At 35.4% G+C, this 18,020-nt stretch overlaps 2 protein-coding genes across 7 annotated transcripts in view; one reads left to right on the top strand and one right to left on the bottom strand.

Moving 5' to 3' along the window:
* naalad2 (N-acetylated alpha-linked acidic dipeptidase 2) overlaps positions 1-10,060 on the bottom strand; it is a 46,518-nt gene extending 36,458 nt beyond the window's left edge. The window contains exon 1 of the mRNA XM_068213483.2: positions 9,798-10,060. The gene's annotated coding sequence lies outside the window, so the exon portion shown is untranslated. The remainder of the gene's footprint in view (positions 1-9,797) is intronic.
* Positions 9,878-18,020, top strand: part of nox4 (NADPH oxidase 4) — a 65,145-nt gene continuing 57,002 nt past the window's right edge. For all 6 annotated transcript variants that reach the window (XR_012391084.1, XR_012391083.1, XM_073924079.1 and 3 more), the window contains exon 1: positions 9,878-10,047. Coding sequence is in view for 2 of the 6 variants with exons in the window: in XM_073924077.1 (XP_073780178.1) it covers positions 9,991-10,047 (57 nt within the window). In the remaining 4 variants the exon portion in view is untranslated. The remainder of the gene's footprint in view (positions 10,048-18,020) is intronic.

Here is an 18,020-nt window from a genome sequence, read left to right as displayed (position 1 = left end):
TATAAAGTGAGTCTCAGACAAGAAGCACTGCATTAAATTCCATTTTTCCCTGCCATCTCTTTAAAACAGGAAGATTTCCTGCTGAAAAATCCAGCTTAAACCAGCCTAGGATGGTTGGCTGGTTTTAGCTGGTTGACCAGGCTGGTTTTAGAGGGGTTTTGGCCACTTCCAGGCTGGTTTCCAGCCATTTCCAGCCTGGTTTTAGCTGTACAAGCTGAGAAATGACCAGCTAAAACCAGCTTGACCAACCTAGCCAGGCTGGGACCCCAGCCAAAACCAGCTATGTCCAGCTTAAACCAGGCTGGTCAAGCTGGTTTTAGCAGGTCACTTTCCAGCCAAACCAGCTAAGACCAGGCTGGAAATGACTGGAAACCAGCCTGGAAGTGGCCAAAAAACCTCTAAAACCAGGCTGGTCGACCAGCTAAAACCAGCCAACCATCTAAGGCTGGTTTAAGCTGGATTTTTCAGCAGGGTTATTTTACCTCAGTATTGGAGTTTCTGGGCTACCTTGCTACCGAATGGCGCTAGCGGTTACACAGTCTATCATGTCGTTTTACGCTTGAACAACTAAATGAATGCTTAAGTTTATTTAACTGGTTGTATTTTAATTACATTATGATGTCGATGCTGTAAAATTAAATTTATAAAACTTTAAATAGTCACAGAAATCTTTCACAGTAAGTTTACCATTTACTGAGAAACACAGCAGGTATTTTTAGTAGATATGTTAACTCTAAAAGGGATAGTTCACCCCAAATAAAACAAACAATAAATAATAAATAAAAACAATACTTCATATTTACTCACCCCAAGTCACAATTTCCTTATTTTCTGTTGAACACAAAAGAAGATATTTTGAAAAATGTTGGAAACTTGTAACAATTAATTTAGTCAAAATAGCTTATTTTGTTTTTAATAGAATGAAACTCATACAGGTTTGAAACAGAGTTAAAGGGAGAGTTAATAATGACACCTTTTTAAAATTATTTTTGAGTGAAGTTTAATTTAGTGCTGGCCAAAAATTATTTATTTATATATATATGTGTGTGTGTGTGTGTGTGTGTGTGTGTGTGTGTGTGTGTGTGCGTGTGTGTGTGTGTGTGCGTGTGTGTGTGTGTGTGTGCGTGTGTGTGTGTGTGTACATTTATTGGCATCACGGTGGCGCAGTGGGTAGCACAGCAAGATGGTTGCTGCAAGAAGGTAGCTGGAGTTTCCTCCGGGTGACTCCGGTTTCCCCCACAGTCCAAACACATGCGCTATAGGTAAATTGAATAATCTAAATTGTCCGTAGTTTATGAGTGTGAATGAGTGTGTATGGGTGTTTCCCAGTGTTGGGTTGCTGCTGGAATGGCATCCGCTGCATGAAACATATGTTGGATAAGTCGGCGGTTCATTCTGCCGTGGCAACCCCTGATGAATAAAGGGACTAAACTGAAGGAAAATGAATAAATGAAGGAGTTTTGTGTGTGTGTCTATGTGTATAGCCTATAACATATACATATATATAAAATACAAACACATATTATCTCAAAACAAAGTTTTATTTTGAATATTTCTCTCTCTTCTTAGATTACATTGTTCTAGGCTTTATTAATTAAGCTATATTATTCCATATGAACACGGTTGTTCTTTTAAATGTCCAAAAACGCCGTGTTTTGGTTCAATTGAATCGTCAACATTAAATGATTCAGATGAACGAGTCTTTGGCGAATAGGAGTCAATAGTTCAGTGTTTGAACGCTCGTAATTTATACGGATAAACGCGGCTTGATTTTTAATGAAGTATTAATTCAAATGAACATTTTGGGTGAAATAAAATCACTAATAATGTTATATTAAACTAATGTTGTAATTGTGTGCAAACCGACTCTGTTTTAGCCGTCCGTGTGCTCGGGCAGTTCAGGAATGCGGCGGGAGGACATTCATCAGGAGGAGCCGGTGTCTTGTGGGGGTTGTTAGTTTAGTTTAGTAGGCTAGTTTTAATGTGCTTTATTTGCAGGTCACTTGACAGGCTGCGTATAATTAAAACAGACTCCAAAAAATTCGATGCTCTCACTTGTATAGCAATAGATGGCGCTGTTGAATCATGCTTGATTCATTTTATTTTATCCTATCCGACACACACACACACACACACACACACACACACACACACACACACACACACACACACACACACACACACACACACACACACACATTTATGAAGCCTATACTTTTTATAATCTGTAATGGTCAAATACATAATCGAATAATATAATAAATATAGGTAAGTAAATATTGCAAAAATAATGCATAATGCATTTACATGGTATATAAAAACTAGCAAGGGCAACACAGTTGCCTCGAAGCAAGGTCGATCCTTCGAGTCCTGGCTTTGTGGAGTTTGCATGTTCTCCCCGTGTTGGCGTGGGTTTTCTCCGGGTGCTCCGGTTTCCCCCAAAATCCAAACACATGCGCTATAGAAGAATTGAATAAACCAAATTGGCTGTGTGTCTGAATGAGTGTGTATGGGTGTTTTCCATGACTTGGTTGCAGCTGGACGGGCATCCGCTGTGTAAAACATATGCTGGATAAGTTGGTGGTTCATTATGGCGTGGCAATCTTTTATGAATGAAGGAAATATGAAAAAAATGAGTGAATGAATAAAAACTAGCAATAGATGACGCTGTTGAGTCATGTTTGATTTATTGCATTTTCCGAATTTAAAATGTTATTTTGAGATTTTTTTTGTGTAAAATTAGTTCGGTGCCATATTTTGAGACATGTTATATTATTTTTTGTTAAAAAATAGGCAATTTTATGGAATAATTGTCATTTTCTGAAAAAGCTCTCTGTCAATTCAATTCAGTTAAATTCAATTTAAATCAGTAATTGTTTTATTGGCATGACAAAGTTTACAAATGTATTGCCAAAGCATTTATAAAGTTTATATTAAAAAGATCATACATACTATACACACACACACACACACACACACACACACACACACACACACACACACACATAGATAGATAGATGGATAGATGGATGGATAGATAGATAGATAGATAGATAGATAGATACACTGTAAACGATTTCTTGTTAAATTAACAGTAAGTTACTGGCAACAATTATCCAGTAGCTGCTGTATTTCATAAAACAGTAACATTACTGTAATACTAATTACATTAGTATTACATTTACTGTAAAATGTAATACATCATTTTACTGTTGTTGATTTTTACTGTAACACCAATTACAGTAGTGATACACATACTGCAAAACTGAAAACAGTATTTTATTGTACATTTTTACCATGAAGAACTACGGTATTTTAATGTTACTTTCATTATTACTGTATAGTATTTTACAGTTATTAAATGTTATTTTATTTTATTTAATAGTGCTACTTTATAATGGGTAAAAATGTTCAAAAATTGCACAAGTGTTATTTTAACTGTTCAAGACGTACAAGAAAAATAAAGAAACTGAAACTTTTAACTTCACAATAAAGGTTTATTGTGTAAACCATGCTAAAACAGTAGCAATAATTCAATATAACAGAGCAACAGAACACTAATAAACAATTGATCATTAAAACCAGTCAACAATTAATGCATCAAAAAGCATTACAATTTTAAAAAAGGTGAGAATACTGCTACAAGACAGGAAATGATGAAGGCCAAATGATGTTGTGGAAAGGGACAGTGAAAAAGGGCAGCAACATGATGATGATCCTGCAAAAATGACAAGCAAAATCAATCACTGAAGTAAAAACTAATCATCCCTCAAACCATTTAATTCATTCAGAAACGAAACACTGCACTGTTGTTTAAATATATATATATATATATATATATATATATATATATATATATATATATATATATATATATATATATATATATAGTTTGATATATATATATATATCAGTTATATAAAACAGTTTTTAAATTGTTTTTGTTGGTGAAATACAGTTTGTTGTCAATTCACAATTACACTAACGTTAATGGGGAAAAGATCAGCGGGCATTGTTCTTGAGAATCGCTAGTCAGGTGTCCACACAGGTGTGTAAAAAATAAAGTCTCATCTTAACTTAATGTCCGACTCTGTATAGCTCGAATATCTGATTCCATGATCACACTACTAGTGCTTCCACGGATTCAAGAGGGGTGAACACAGTTCATTCTGACTTTAAAAGGCTACATATTTAAAATTAAATAAATAAAATAATCTAAGTTAACGTGACTAATGTTAATTAAATACTTTAAGGCTTTTAACACGTATAAATCCACTTCTAACTTACAGACAAGATTGCGTTAGAGAACATGAAAGCTGTGGGTGATTTTTTTTTTAAATAATGCTAATGATAAGTTACTGATATATGGTTTGCATAAAACAAAGTAATCACTAAGCATTCATTTTTGGCAAAATCTGCAGAGAGGCTCAGCGACACGAGGAAATGTGTTAAAGTTGAGTAGAGAACTAAAGAGCAGTCTAGCCCACTTGAAAACATGAAATGTTTGTGGTAATAGTCTGCTGTCAATTCATATTACTGTATTTCAATATGCAGCAGTGATGGCATGTCAGCGAGACAAATAAACATTTTATCGAGTCATTTCATACAATTTATTTATTTATTTTTTATAAAAAAAAGTATACGAAAAAAAGTATATTTTAGTATACGAACACCTCTCCAGTGACATTTCCTCAAACTAAATCATCATAACGTTACTGTGCACAGCATCAGTAAAACGTTTAGAATAATTTAAATACTTAAGTTTTTAAAACAGTCACTGCTGATTACAAACTAACATTAAAGCTAAGCTTACAGAAATCCTGTATGCATGACAATATAAAGATGTATTACTCACTGATGTCGAAGCACTTCCAGGTCATCAGAGATGTAGACAGGACAGAATGTGTGCTATCAAATGAGCTCTTGTGCAGCCTTTGTTGGACATCCAGGTAGTATGTTCACCCACACTGTAAGAAACAAAAACAGAAACAATTTATTAAAATGTGAGGGATGGTAAACATGTTTGGTCTACAGAGAGAAGAAAATGTTTACTTTAAGCATTGATTCTAATGAATCTATTTCTGAACTACATCTAACCTTATCACGGAAACAGCATTTTTGAGCTTTTAGACCAGGGGTGCTCAACCTTGTTTGCTTTAAATTAGAATTAAAACAATAAATCTCTATGTCAAATAAAATACTTCAGATCTAAATAAAGCAGGTGTTTTTACCTAAAGGTTCCTTCCTTCCAGTTAGTTTGGCTGCAAATCCCTCCACATCTGTGCTTTATTCGGTTCTTGTCTGGTGTCGCATTCCAGGTCCATCACAATCTGGGCTAGAAGGACAATATGACAAAAGACAAGACACATATAAATAAAAGTCTCAGAATAAAATATTTAAAGGAATAGTTTACTATTTTGCCACTATTTACTCCACGTGTTTTAAACTAGTTTGAATTTCTGTTAAACACTGAAGCAGATATTTTGAAGAATGTTAGTAACCAGTAACTATTGACATCCATATTTAAACCAAATTTCTTTAAAAAATATGAGTTTGTGTTCAACGGAACAAAATAAATATATAACTATTTTGAAACAAGTGGAGGATGCCAAAGATGCTATTATTTTCATTTTTGGGTGAACTGTCCCTTCAATTCAAGTGTCAAGCAATAGTCATAAAAACTGATGTGTCGCTTGAGGAAAACTAAATCAAGTACCTTCTTTGAACAAGCAGAATCATTATGCCATTGTATTCAGTGATTCTCTTTTACATTTTCCCACTATGAAACGATAGCTTCAACATGCAATCCATGTTAAGACAAAAATGAATAGCATAAAATAACATATTGAACTAAACTTACAATTTCCAGGCTGTTTGAAAAAAAACAAACAAACACATATGCCCAGTAAAATTGCTAATAAACACAAAGACAACAGTTATAGAAAAAAATGTTTGTCTAATATTTACTCAGCACTTGGTAGGCAAATAGCCTAGCCGTGGATGTTTTAACACCAGATTTTTTTATCTTAGGAACTGCTGGAAGAAGAAAAAGAGGTTGTACATGAAACTCCTCACAACAAATCTGTGAACAACTTGACATTTAAAAATCTAATCAAAATGAGGAAGACATCAACATTACCTTGAATAATCAAGTGAGGAGTGATTGGTAGCATCAGTTTTTTAACATCAATTACTGTAGCTGAAAAACAGATAAATATAATAAGAGTAAAATAAGATTTAACATTAATTAATCTAAATCTATGGTACAACCATACCAATCTGTATGAGGTTAAAATACATTTGTACACAAATCATTCCCTGACCCCATCAATTTCTCTTAGAATAGGATATATATATATATATATATATATATATATATATATATATATATATATATATATATATATATATATATATATATATATATAGTGATAATGACTTTGGGTTATATCTGTGTACTCAGAACGTACACTCACCTCAGGTACACCTGAACACCAAAAATTAAATGTACAATTAATGACACACTATACATCAAGCTCATTAACATTATTGAGAAATAGACAATTAATATGTATTTTGTTAATATTAACTTTAGCTTAAAATAATTCAACTGCATTTAATTTTCAGCTCCATTTAATAAAACAGTTAAGACTCATTTCATTATGAGTTTAGTTTAAATAACTAACTTACAGTTGAAAAATTTTACCATAATGATAGCTTAGTCATAATGACTATGTGAAGACCAGAGCTTACCTTAACGGTAAACGTTTAACTTTTCATGGTGACTTCGCCTTCATCTCAGTGTTGTGCTGAAATAGAGAATGCATTAATGCAGTTACAATAAGTTAAAGTTATGTTTTTTCAGGTAACTTAGCGTATGGTCAAAAACTCACTAACGATAAACTCACTGTATCTATACCTCGCAAACACTACAATGACCGCCTGGCGTCTGTTATTTCTTGTTTAAAATACCATTCGTTAACGGACAGTGTGACATAACATAAGAACCTAACGTAACGTTACAACTATGTCACTTGGTTAATTCTTTTAAATTACACACTCAATACACAGAAATATATACAAAACAATCCTTCAACGGACAGAATTTGACTTTAAAACACTTACCGAGGATGAATTCGCTGGATGAAAGACGACAGGTGAATTTCAAATTAGGAGAGCCGTTGCCTGCAGGTCGAGTCGTGTCCGTTCGGTTCTATGAATCGGCTCCTTAGTGAACAGTAAAGATTTGAATCCGCCTAAAACCGATTCCTTTTTGTATATGATTCATTACTATTTCGTAATACTGCTTTGCCACACGCATTAATTATACACTAATTGCATATTGCTGAATGTGCTTGTGAACACGTGATCAAATAATTCCCGAGCAAACGGTTCAATACGATTCAGAGTCGCTCGAGAGCTGAACCGAATCAGTGCAAACGTGATATTGATTACAATATAGTAACATTATTTTTTATTCACTTTACCAGCGAATTTATTGCATATATCTGACGTTGACAATAAGAATAAAATTCTTTGAAGTGTTTTGAGAATTAATATTTTTTTTCTCCCAGAATTCATTTCACATCAACAAGCAAATGGTAATGGCGGATGAGAAAGCCCAGCTAATATTATAAATATTGCGTTTAATATGTCACGAAATGAAATTTTAACAGTGTTTCATGCGAGAATGTAGTTCTTACAAACTCAAATCTGTGGTTTATTTATAGATATCATGTGTAAATTTTAAGCGTGCTTTGCCGATAGCGGAGATTCCTCCAGGGTGTCCATCATCACTCATGTATCCGGCGAAACGAGGTTATAATCGGCTAGACATGTAAGACTTGCCCCGGTCTTAGATGGCTCTATAATAAATGTGTTATGAAATTTAGTTTTAACCGTTTTTCATGCGGGAATGTAGTTGTTTTAAACTCGAGTCTGTGGTTTATTTATAGAGATGGTGCGTATTTTAAAATATTGTTTTGAAAATGCGGAGATGTGACCTCCATGGTGACGGGTGCCCAATCCTCATGAATCCGTCTAAAGCAGGCTGGTCATTCTGACATTTAAGCTGACTTTGGTTTCATGAATCAATTACTTTTGTTCCAGTTTACGTTTTGATTAAGCACAAAGTTATGATGATTAAAAATTATTTAATATTTTCATGTTAACCTTATAAAATTAAGTTGCAGTACACCCAAAAATGGAAAACCAGGGGACAGTTTTATGCACTGAACAGTCTGAAGAAACTGGTTAGTTTATTTTTCTTCACAAAATACTTTGTCAAAAAATAAAATAAACATAATAGTAATAATATAAAGTGTGTGTAGAGTTTTTCATGGTCATTTGCAGTACTGTATTTAGATGCACAGTAACTGATTTTTTCCCCAAATTCATTGTAAAATCTGCAGTAGCATACTGTTAATCATGTTCACAGTATGGAAATGTTGAGAATACATTATCATGCTGTGAAAACAGCAATATATACAGTAACACACTGTGCACAGCTTATACAGTAAACAACTGTTAAGAAATGCAGTATAATACCGTGAAAACAACAGAAATCGTTTACAGTGTAGATAGATAGATAGATAGATAGATAGATAGATAGATAGATAGATAGATAGATAGATAGATAGATAGATAGATAGATAGACAATTTTTAAGCGTTGTAATCACAGAAAATAGTAGAAGTAGTGGTCAAATAAATAAATAATAATAATTAAAATAATAAATCAGATCAAGCGATACATTTAATAACCAACATTTAATAACCAACATTTATGGATAAAACAGTAATAATAAATAATAATAATCAGTATATTTACAATGGTTCATTTATAATAATCTAGATGTGTGTTTGTCTCTCTCTCTCTCTCTCTCTCTCTCTCTCTCTCTCTCTCTCTCTCTCATTAAAATTTCACAGGAGGGCTAATAATTTTGTCTTGCCCTCCTGTGAAAGTTTAATTCTTAACTAGTTTAATTTTGATTAAAACTTTTAGAACATAAATTAACGTTAAACATTTACATATCGCAACTAAATGAAGACGCTAAACTTGAGTTTTAAATGGATGGTTCACCATCATGAACTCACCCTTTAGTTGTTTCAAACAATTATGTGTTTCTTTTTTCTGTCGAACACAAAATAAGATATTTTGAAAAATGTTATAAGACCGTTAACTTCCATAATATTTTTTTTTCCTGTGTGTAAAATCAATATAAATTGAATTGAATCATATATAAATATTGAATTAAATGTTGGGGTTTACTATCCCTTTAAGGATGCTAAACGGGGTGTACGATTCTCCAATATTCTTGCACATATCAATTTATTATCATTTTATTTATTAAATGCAATGTGTTTTCTTCATAAATGCATGTCACTTATTGACAGCGTTGAGTTTAAAAAGTACTCCATTACAACAATGTAAAAAATGCTGGGTTCCACACAATTCCTTCATGTTGTCCCAACACAAATCGATTAAGTTAACCAAATAGTTTTACAATTTAAAGTGGATTGAACATAAAACTATTATGTTGCTTCAGCTCATTTTAAATAGGTAGATTGAACAAGCAGCAAAAAATATTTTTTGAGTGAATGTTAAGCCTATCTGTCAATTTAAAAATCGCCACATTTTTGTTAATTAAATTAAATTAAACGAATAATTAAAAGTACAACATTTATTTATTTTTATAAGTGACTTTAAAAATGTCAAAAGGTTATAATATATTACTTTAATCCCCTAATACTGTTTATTGATGTTGTTAGTCGTCATAAACATATTGTTTTTCATTACCCAGGATTCACCCGGCAGGATGTTTGTATACTCGGAGGGTCTCCGGGAGCAGTTTTGTCAGCGGGAGGCGGCGCATGCGTGACATTGAACCGGTGCTCAGACTGAAAACATGAAGATCACCGGACAGAGAGTTCAGCAGCTCCACCGGTGATGTTTAACGGAGATTCCCGGTTTTACGGAGCGCGACAGAACCATGAGTGTCGCGCTGAAGAGCTGGAGTGCAAATGAAGGACTCAAACACTTTATGATGGTAAGAGACGACCGTTTATTTAACTGTTACTCTGTTTGCTGTTGTCAGGAACATCTGTGCGCGTGCACTGTTTTTGAGGTAACGTTAAAGTTGGTTTTATATTCACACATTTAGACATTATCTTAATAATATAATTTCATAACAGTGTTGTTTGCCAATTCTAAATAGGGAAATCATATTATTACCCAATTACTATCAACGTACATTGTTTACAGTCAATTAAAATAGTGCTAAAGTTGATTTGAAGTCATACTTCACTTACATGCGAGTTCATACTGACTAATCAAAGTAACGTTAGCGGTAAACAATATAGAAACGGTGTCAGAAGTTGACACCGAACAAATGTCCGTGTATAAAGCAACTTTACCTCAATCACTCTGTTAGGGCTGCGTAATATTGGAAAAAACAGACATTTTTGCAAACTTTAGCGATAACTTATATTGCGATATGACAACAATTTCTCAAGATAACTTTGGAAAGAATCAGTCATTTTAGATTGATTGGGATTGTTTTGTAAAGGGGAGTTCATCTGCATAAAATATACTTAAATCAATTGCAAGCATAGATGTAATACACCAACAGCAGTGTTTGTTTAATTTATGCTTCCTGTGGACTTTTAAAAATTATGTGGTAGAGAAATTTAACAACCAAACGTAAAATAGCACTGTATAGTCTTTATTTTATAAATAATTTAGCATAATTAAATTCAATCCGTGTTAAAGGGGACCTATTATGCCCCTTTTTACTAGATGTAAAATAAGTCTCAGATGTCCCTAGAGTGTGTATGTGAAGTTTTAGCTCAAAGTACCACAAAAATAACTAGATAGTAAAGTTTGAGGACAAACTTTATGGTGGCTTGAAAAGCCGAATCTGAAAGTTTGAAGTGGTTTTAAAGTGTAAATAGCATGTTAGTATGATTTTAGCTTGAGGTAACATATTACTAGCATGAATTAGCATGTTAGTAGCATGATTCTTACATGAATTAGCATGTTGTTAGCATGATTCTAGCATGAATTAGCAAGTTACTAGCATGTTTCTAACATGAATTAGCATGTTGTTAGCGTGATTCTAGCATGAACTAGCATGTTACTAGCATGATTCTAGCATGAATTAGCATGCTACTTGGATAATTCTAGCATGAATTAGCAAGTTAGTAGCATGATTCTTACATGAATTAGCATGTTAGCATGATTCTAGCATGAATTAGCATGTTACTAGCATGATTCTAGCATGAATTAGCATGTTGTTAGCATAAATCTAGCATAAATTAGCATGTTACTAGTATGATTCTAGCATGAATTAGCATGTTGTTAGCATGATTCTAGCATGAATTAGCATTTTACTAGGCGGTTGCTAGGGTGTTTTAAGTGGTTGCTAAGGTGGTGCCAGGCAGTTGCTAAGGTGGTCTGACTAGTTGCTAGGTGGTTGCTAAGGTGTTGCTAGACGGTTGCTAGGGTGTTTTGAGTGGTTGCTAGGTGGTTGCTAAGGTGGTGCTAGGCAGTTGCTAAGGTGTTCTGACTAGTTGCTTAGTGGTTACTAAGGTGTTGCTAGGTGGTCGCTAGGGTATTCTGAGTGGTTGCTAGGTTGTTGCTAAGGTGTTGCTAGACGGTTGCTAGGGTGTTCTGAGTGGTTGCTAAGGTGTTGCTAGGTGGTTGCTAAGGTATCCTAAGTGGTTGCTAGGTGGTTGCTAAGGTGTTGCTAGGTGGTTGCTAAGGTGTTGCTAGGCGGTTGCTAGGGTGTCCTAAGTGGTTGCTAAGGTGTTGCTACGGTGTTCTGAGTGGTTGCTAGGTGGTTGCTAAGGTGTTGCTAGGTGGTTGCTAAGGTGTCCTAAGTGGTTGCTAGGTGGTTGCTAAGGTGTTGCTAGGCGGTTGCTAGGGTGTCCTAGGTGGTTGCTAAGGTGTTGCTAGGCGGTTGCTAGGGTGTCCGAAGTGGTTGCTACGTGGTTGCTAAGGTGTTGCTAGGCGGTTGCTAGGGTATTCTGAGTGGTTGCTAAGGCATTGCTAGGTGGTTGCTAGGGTGTCCTGAGTGGTTGCTAGGTGGTTGCTAAGGTGTTGCTAGGTGGTTGCTAGGGTGTCCTGAGTGGTTGCTAGGTGGTTGCTAAGGCGTTGCTAAGCAGTTGCTAGGGTGTTCTGAGTGGTTGCTAGGTGGTTGCTAAGGTGTTGCTAGGTGGTTGCTAAGGTGTCCTAAGTGGTTGCTAGGTGGTTGCTAAGGTGTTGCTAGGTGGTTGCTAAGGTGTTGCTAGGCGGTTGCTAGGGTGTCCTAAGTGGTTCCTAGGTGGTTGCTAAGGTGTTGCTAGGTGGTTGCTAAGGTGTTGCTAGGTGGTTGCTAAGGTATTCTGAGTGGTTGCTAAGGCGTTGCTAGGCGGTTGCTAGGGTGTCCTTAGTGGTCGCTAGGCCCTTACTAAGGCATTACTAGGCCGTTGCTAGGCGGTTGCTAGGGTAGTTTGGGTGGTTGCTAGGCAGTTGCTAGGGTACCCTGGTTGGTTACTAGGCAAGCCTCACATACATGCTTGATAAAACATTTATACTTAGTAAGCATTTCTAGCAAGTTACAGTACTTGGCTAGTCAATATTAGCATGTAGCTAGTCACTGCTAGCATGTGTAGCATATAGGAAGTTCCGTTTGCTAGCATGAGTCAAACGAGCCAATCTCCAAGTCTCTACGATGTTCTGATGCTGAGATATAGCTGTTGATGAATGGTTGCTAGGGTACTCTGTTTTGTTGCTATGGGCGAGGTTACAGAGTGAACTTGAATGTGGTTGGTTGTCTTAGTCGAATGAACCAACCCCCATGTCTCTATGACACTGCTATGCAAAGATATGCATCTTGGCCTATTTTAATGGAAGTCTATGGAATCAATTTGGGGGCGTGGCTTGTGAGCTTTATTATCATATTGAGATGCTCATTGGTTGTCTGAGTCAGATGAGCCATCCCCCAAGTCAATAGGACACTGCTATGCAAAGATATGCATGTAGGCCAGTTATTAACATGAGTCTAGTATGAATTAGCATGTTACTAGCATGATTCTAGTACAAATTAGCATGTCATTAGCATGTTTCCAGTATGAGTTAGCATGTCATTAGCATGATTAGCATATGAGTAGCATGTTGCTAGCATGATTGGCATGTCATTAGCATGTTAGAATTATAAGCATTTGATAGCACAGCTAATTACATTCTATAGGACAGTTGCTAGGGTGCAGTATGTGGTAGTTAGGGGTGTGGCTAGAAAGTTAAAAGGCCATCAGTGATTGGCTGCTGGCTAGACTCAGTTAAATGAGCTCAGCCATTAGTCTCTATGACAGTCTGATGCAGAGTTATGAGCTCACAAAGTTTGATCCCATGTTAAGTCAATGAGAGTCTTTTGAATGGAAGTCTACGGGACAGTTGCTAGGGTGCCATAAGTGGTTGCTAGGGAGTGGCTAGTAAGTCTAAAGGCCATCAGTGATTGGCTACTGACTAGACTGAGTTGAATGAGGCCTGACTGTAGTCTGTAGGACAGTCTGATGCAGAGTTATGAGCTCATAAAGGTTGACTCAATGTTAAGTCAATGGCAGTCTTTTACAATGGAAGTCTATGGGACAGTTGCTAGGGTGCCAAAAGTGGTTGCTAGGGAGTGGCTAGTAAGTTTAAAGGTCATCAGTTATTGGCTGCTGGCTAGACTGAGTTAAATGAGCCCAGTTAGAAGCCTGTAGGACAATCTGATGCAGAGTTATGAGGTGACAAAGTTTGACCCAATGTTAAGTCAATGGGAATTTTGGGAATTTTCCGGGTCGTTTTTCGGAAAACCGAAAGTCGGATCAGTCGGAAAAGATATAGCAACCCGAGTCAGACCAGTTTGAAGGTTTGACGAAAGTTTGAGGTATGAAGCTTGAAAGGGTTAGGAGGAGATAGACTTTAAAATTAGTCTCAGAAGAAAGAAGAAGAAGAAGCAGAATAATAACTAGATTCTTAAAGTTTGAGAACAAACTTTGAGGCTGGCTTGTGAAAGCCTGACGGTAATAGTTTATTTAAACAGTTTTAAAAAGTATGAAAAGATAGATAGATAGATAGATAGATAGATAGATAGATAGATAGATAGATAGATAGATAGATAGATAGATAGATAGATGTTGTTAGCATGATTCTAGCATGAATTAGCATAATGTTAGCATAATTCTAGCATGAATTAGCATGTTGTTAGCATGATTCTAGCATGAATTAGCATGTTGTTAGCATGATTCTAGCACGAATTAGCATGTTACTAGCATGATTCTAGTATGAATTAGCATGCTACTAGCACGATTTTAGCATGAATTAGCATATTACTAGCATGATTCTAGCATGAATTAGCATGTACCTAGCATGATTTTAACATGAATTAGCATGTTACTAGCATGATTTTAGCATGAATTAGCACGATTCTAGCATGAATTAGCATGTTGTTAGCATGATTCTAGCATGAATTAGCATGTTACTAGCATGATTCTAGCATGAATTATCATGTTGTTAGCATGATTCTAGCATGAATTAGCATGTTACTAGCATGATTCTAGCATGATGTAGCATGTTGTTAGCACGATTCTAGCATGAATTAGCATTTGACTAGCATGATTCTAGCATGAATTAGCATGTGACTAGCATGATTCTAGAATGAATTAGCATGTTGTTAGCATGATTCTAGCATGAATTAGCATGTTACTAGCATGATTCTAGCATGAATTAGCATGTTGTTAGCATGATTCTAACATGAATTAGCATGCTACTAGCATGATTCTAGCACGAATTAGCATGTTGTTAGCATGATTCTAACATGAATTAGCATGTTACTAGCATGATTCTAGCATGAATTAGCATGTTGTTAGCATGATTCTAGCATGAATTAGCATGTGACTAGCATGATTCTAGCATGAATTAGCATGTTGTTAGCATGATTCTAGTATGAATTAGCATGTGACTGGCATGATTCTAGCATGAATTAGCATGTGACTAGCATGATTCTAGCATGAATTAGCATGTAACTAGCATGTTTCTAGCATGAATTATCATGTGACTAGCATGATTCTAGCATGAATTAGCATGTAACTAGCATGATTCTAGCATGAGTTAGCATGTTGTTAGCATGATGGATAGATAGATAGATAGATAGATAGATAGATAGATAGATAGATAGATAGATAGATAGATAGATAGATAGATAGATAGATAGATAGATAGCTAGATAGATAGATAGATAGATAGATAGAGAGAGATAGATTGATAGATAGATAGATAGATAGATAGATAGATAGATAGATAGATAGGTAGATAGTTAGAGATAGATAGATAGATAGATAGATAGATAGATAGATAGATAGAGATAGATAGATAGATAGATAGATAGATAGATAGATAGATAGATAGATAGATAGATAGATAGATAGATAGATAGATAGATGGAGTGCGAGCATGAGTCAAACAAGCCAACCCCCGCCTCCCTACGATGTTCTGATGCTGAGATATAGCTGCTGTTATATCGTTGCTAGGTTAGTCTGTTTTGTTGCTATGGAGTTGATTGACAGCTTAGACTGATGATGTATCAAAGCTTCTTGCCAGTATGAACAGTTAAAAACAACCCCCATGTCTCTATCACACTGCAGCATGACAATATCAGTCTGAACCTCTTTAATGGCAGTCTATGGGACAGTTGCTAGGGTGCAGTATCTGGTTGTTAGGGTGTGGCTGGAAGGTTAAAAGGCCATCAGTGATTGGCTGCTGGCTAGACTGAGTTAAATGAGCTCAATCATTAGTCTGTAGGACAGTCCGATGCAGAGTTATGAGCTCACAAAGTTTGATCCCATGTAAAGTCAATGAGAGTCTTTTGCAATGGAAGTCTATGGGACGGTTTCTAGGGTCCAAAAGTGGTTGCTAGGGCGTGGCCAGAAAGTTTAAAGGTGATCAGTCATTGGCAGTTTGATAGTCTGAGTTAAATGAGCCAAGTTAGAAGTCTGTGTGACATTCTGATGCGGAGTTATGAGGTCACAAAGTTTGATCCAATGTTACGTCTATGGGATTTTTCCGACGGTCCCGGGACGTTTTTCGGGAAACCGAAAGTCGGATCAGTCGGAAAGGATATAGCAACTCGAGTCAGAATAGTTCGGAGGTCTGACCCAAGTTTGATGGTCATAGCTTGAATGGCCTAGGAGGAGATAGAGTTTAATTTTTAGTCTCAGAAGAAGAATAATATAGAAAAATAAAAATAACTAGATTCTTAAAGTTTGAGAACAAACTTTGAGGCTGGCTTGTGAAAGCCTGACGGTAATAGTTTATTTAGTTTAAACAGTTTTTAAAACTATGAAAAGATAGATAGATAGATAGATAGATAGATAGATAGATAGATAGATAGATAGATAGATAGATAAATAGATAGATTAGCATGTTATTAGCATGATTCTAGCATGAATTAGCATGTTTTTAACATGATTTTAGCATGAATTAGCATGTTACTAGCATGATTTTAGCGTAAATTAGCATGTTACTAGCATGATTTTAGCATGAATTAGCATGATTCTAGCATGAATTAGCATGTTGTTAGCATGATTCTAGCATGAATTAGCATGTTGTTAGCACGATTCTAGCATTAATTAGCATGTTACTAGCATGATTCTAGCATGAATTAGCATGTTGTTAGCATGATTCTAGCATGAATTAGCATGCTACTAGCATGATTCTAGCATGAATTAGCATCTTGTTAGCATGATTCTAGCATGAATTAGCAAGTTGTTAGAATGATTCTAGCATGAATTAGCATGTTACTAGCATGATTTTAGCATGAATTAGCATGTTACTAGCATGATTCTAGCATAAATTAGCATGTTACTAGCATTATTCTAGCATGAATTAGCATGTTACTAGCATGATTCTAGCATGAATTAGCATGTTGTTAGCATGATTCTAGCATGAATTAGCATGTTACTAGCATGATTCTAGCATGAATTAGCATGTTGTTAGCATGATTCTAGCATGAATTAGCATGTTACTAGCATGATTTTAGCATGAATTAGCATGTTACTAGCATGATTCTAGCATAAATTAGCATGTTGTTAGCATGATTCTAGCATGAATTAGCATGTTACTAGCATGATTCTAGCATGAATTAGCATGTTACTAGCATTATTCTAGCATGAATTAGCATGTTACTAGCATGATTTTAGCATGAATTAGCATGTTACTAGCATGATTCTAGCATAAATTAGCATGTTGTTAGCATGATTCTAGCATGAATTAGCATGCTACTAGCATGATTCTAGCATGAAATAGCATGTTGCTAGCATGATTCTAGCATGAATTAGCATGTTACTAGCATGATTTTAGCATGAATTAGCATGTTACTAGCATGATTCTAGCATAAATTAGCATGTTGTTAGCATGATTCTAGCATGAATTAGCATGCTACTAGCATGATTCTAGCATGAATTAGCATGTTGTTAGCATGATTCTAGCATGAATTAGCATGTTACTAGCATGATTTTAGCATGAATTAGCATGTTACTAGCATGATTCTAGCATAAATTAGCATGTTACTAGCATTATTCTAGCATGAATTAGCATGTTACTAGCATGATTCTAGCATGAATTAGCATGTTGTTAGCATGATTCTAGCATGAATTAGCATGTTACTAGCATGATTCTAGCATGAATTAGCATGTTGTTAGCATGATTCTAGCATGAATTAGCATGCTACTAGCATGATTCTAGCATGAATTAGCATGTTGCTAGCATGATTCTAGCATGAATTAGCATGTTACTAGCATGATTTTAGCATGAATTAGCATGTTACTAGCATGATTCTAGCATAAATTAGCATGTTGTTAGCATGATTCTAGCATGAATTAGCATGCTACTAGCATGATTCTAGCATGAATTAGCATGTTGTTAGCATGATTCTAGCATGAATTAGCATGTTACTAGCATGATTCTAGCATGAATTAGCATGTTGTTAGCATGATTCTAGCA

Source organism: Danio rerio, chromosome 15, assembly GCF_049306965.1.
Source record: "Danio rerio strain Tuebingen ecotype United States chromosome 15, GRCz12tu, whole genome shotgun sequence".
Lineage (NCBI taxonomy): Eukaryota > Metazoa > Chordata > Actinopteri > Cypriniformes > Danionidae > Danio > Danio rerio.
This window is presented reverse-complemented; position numbering and strand designations above follow the sequence as displayed.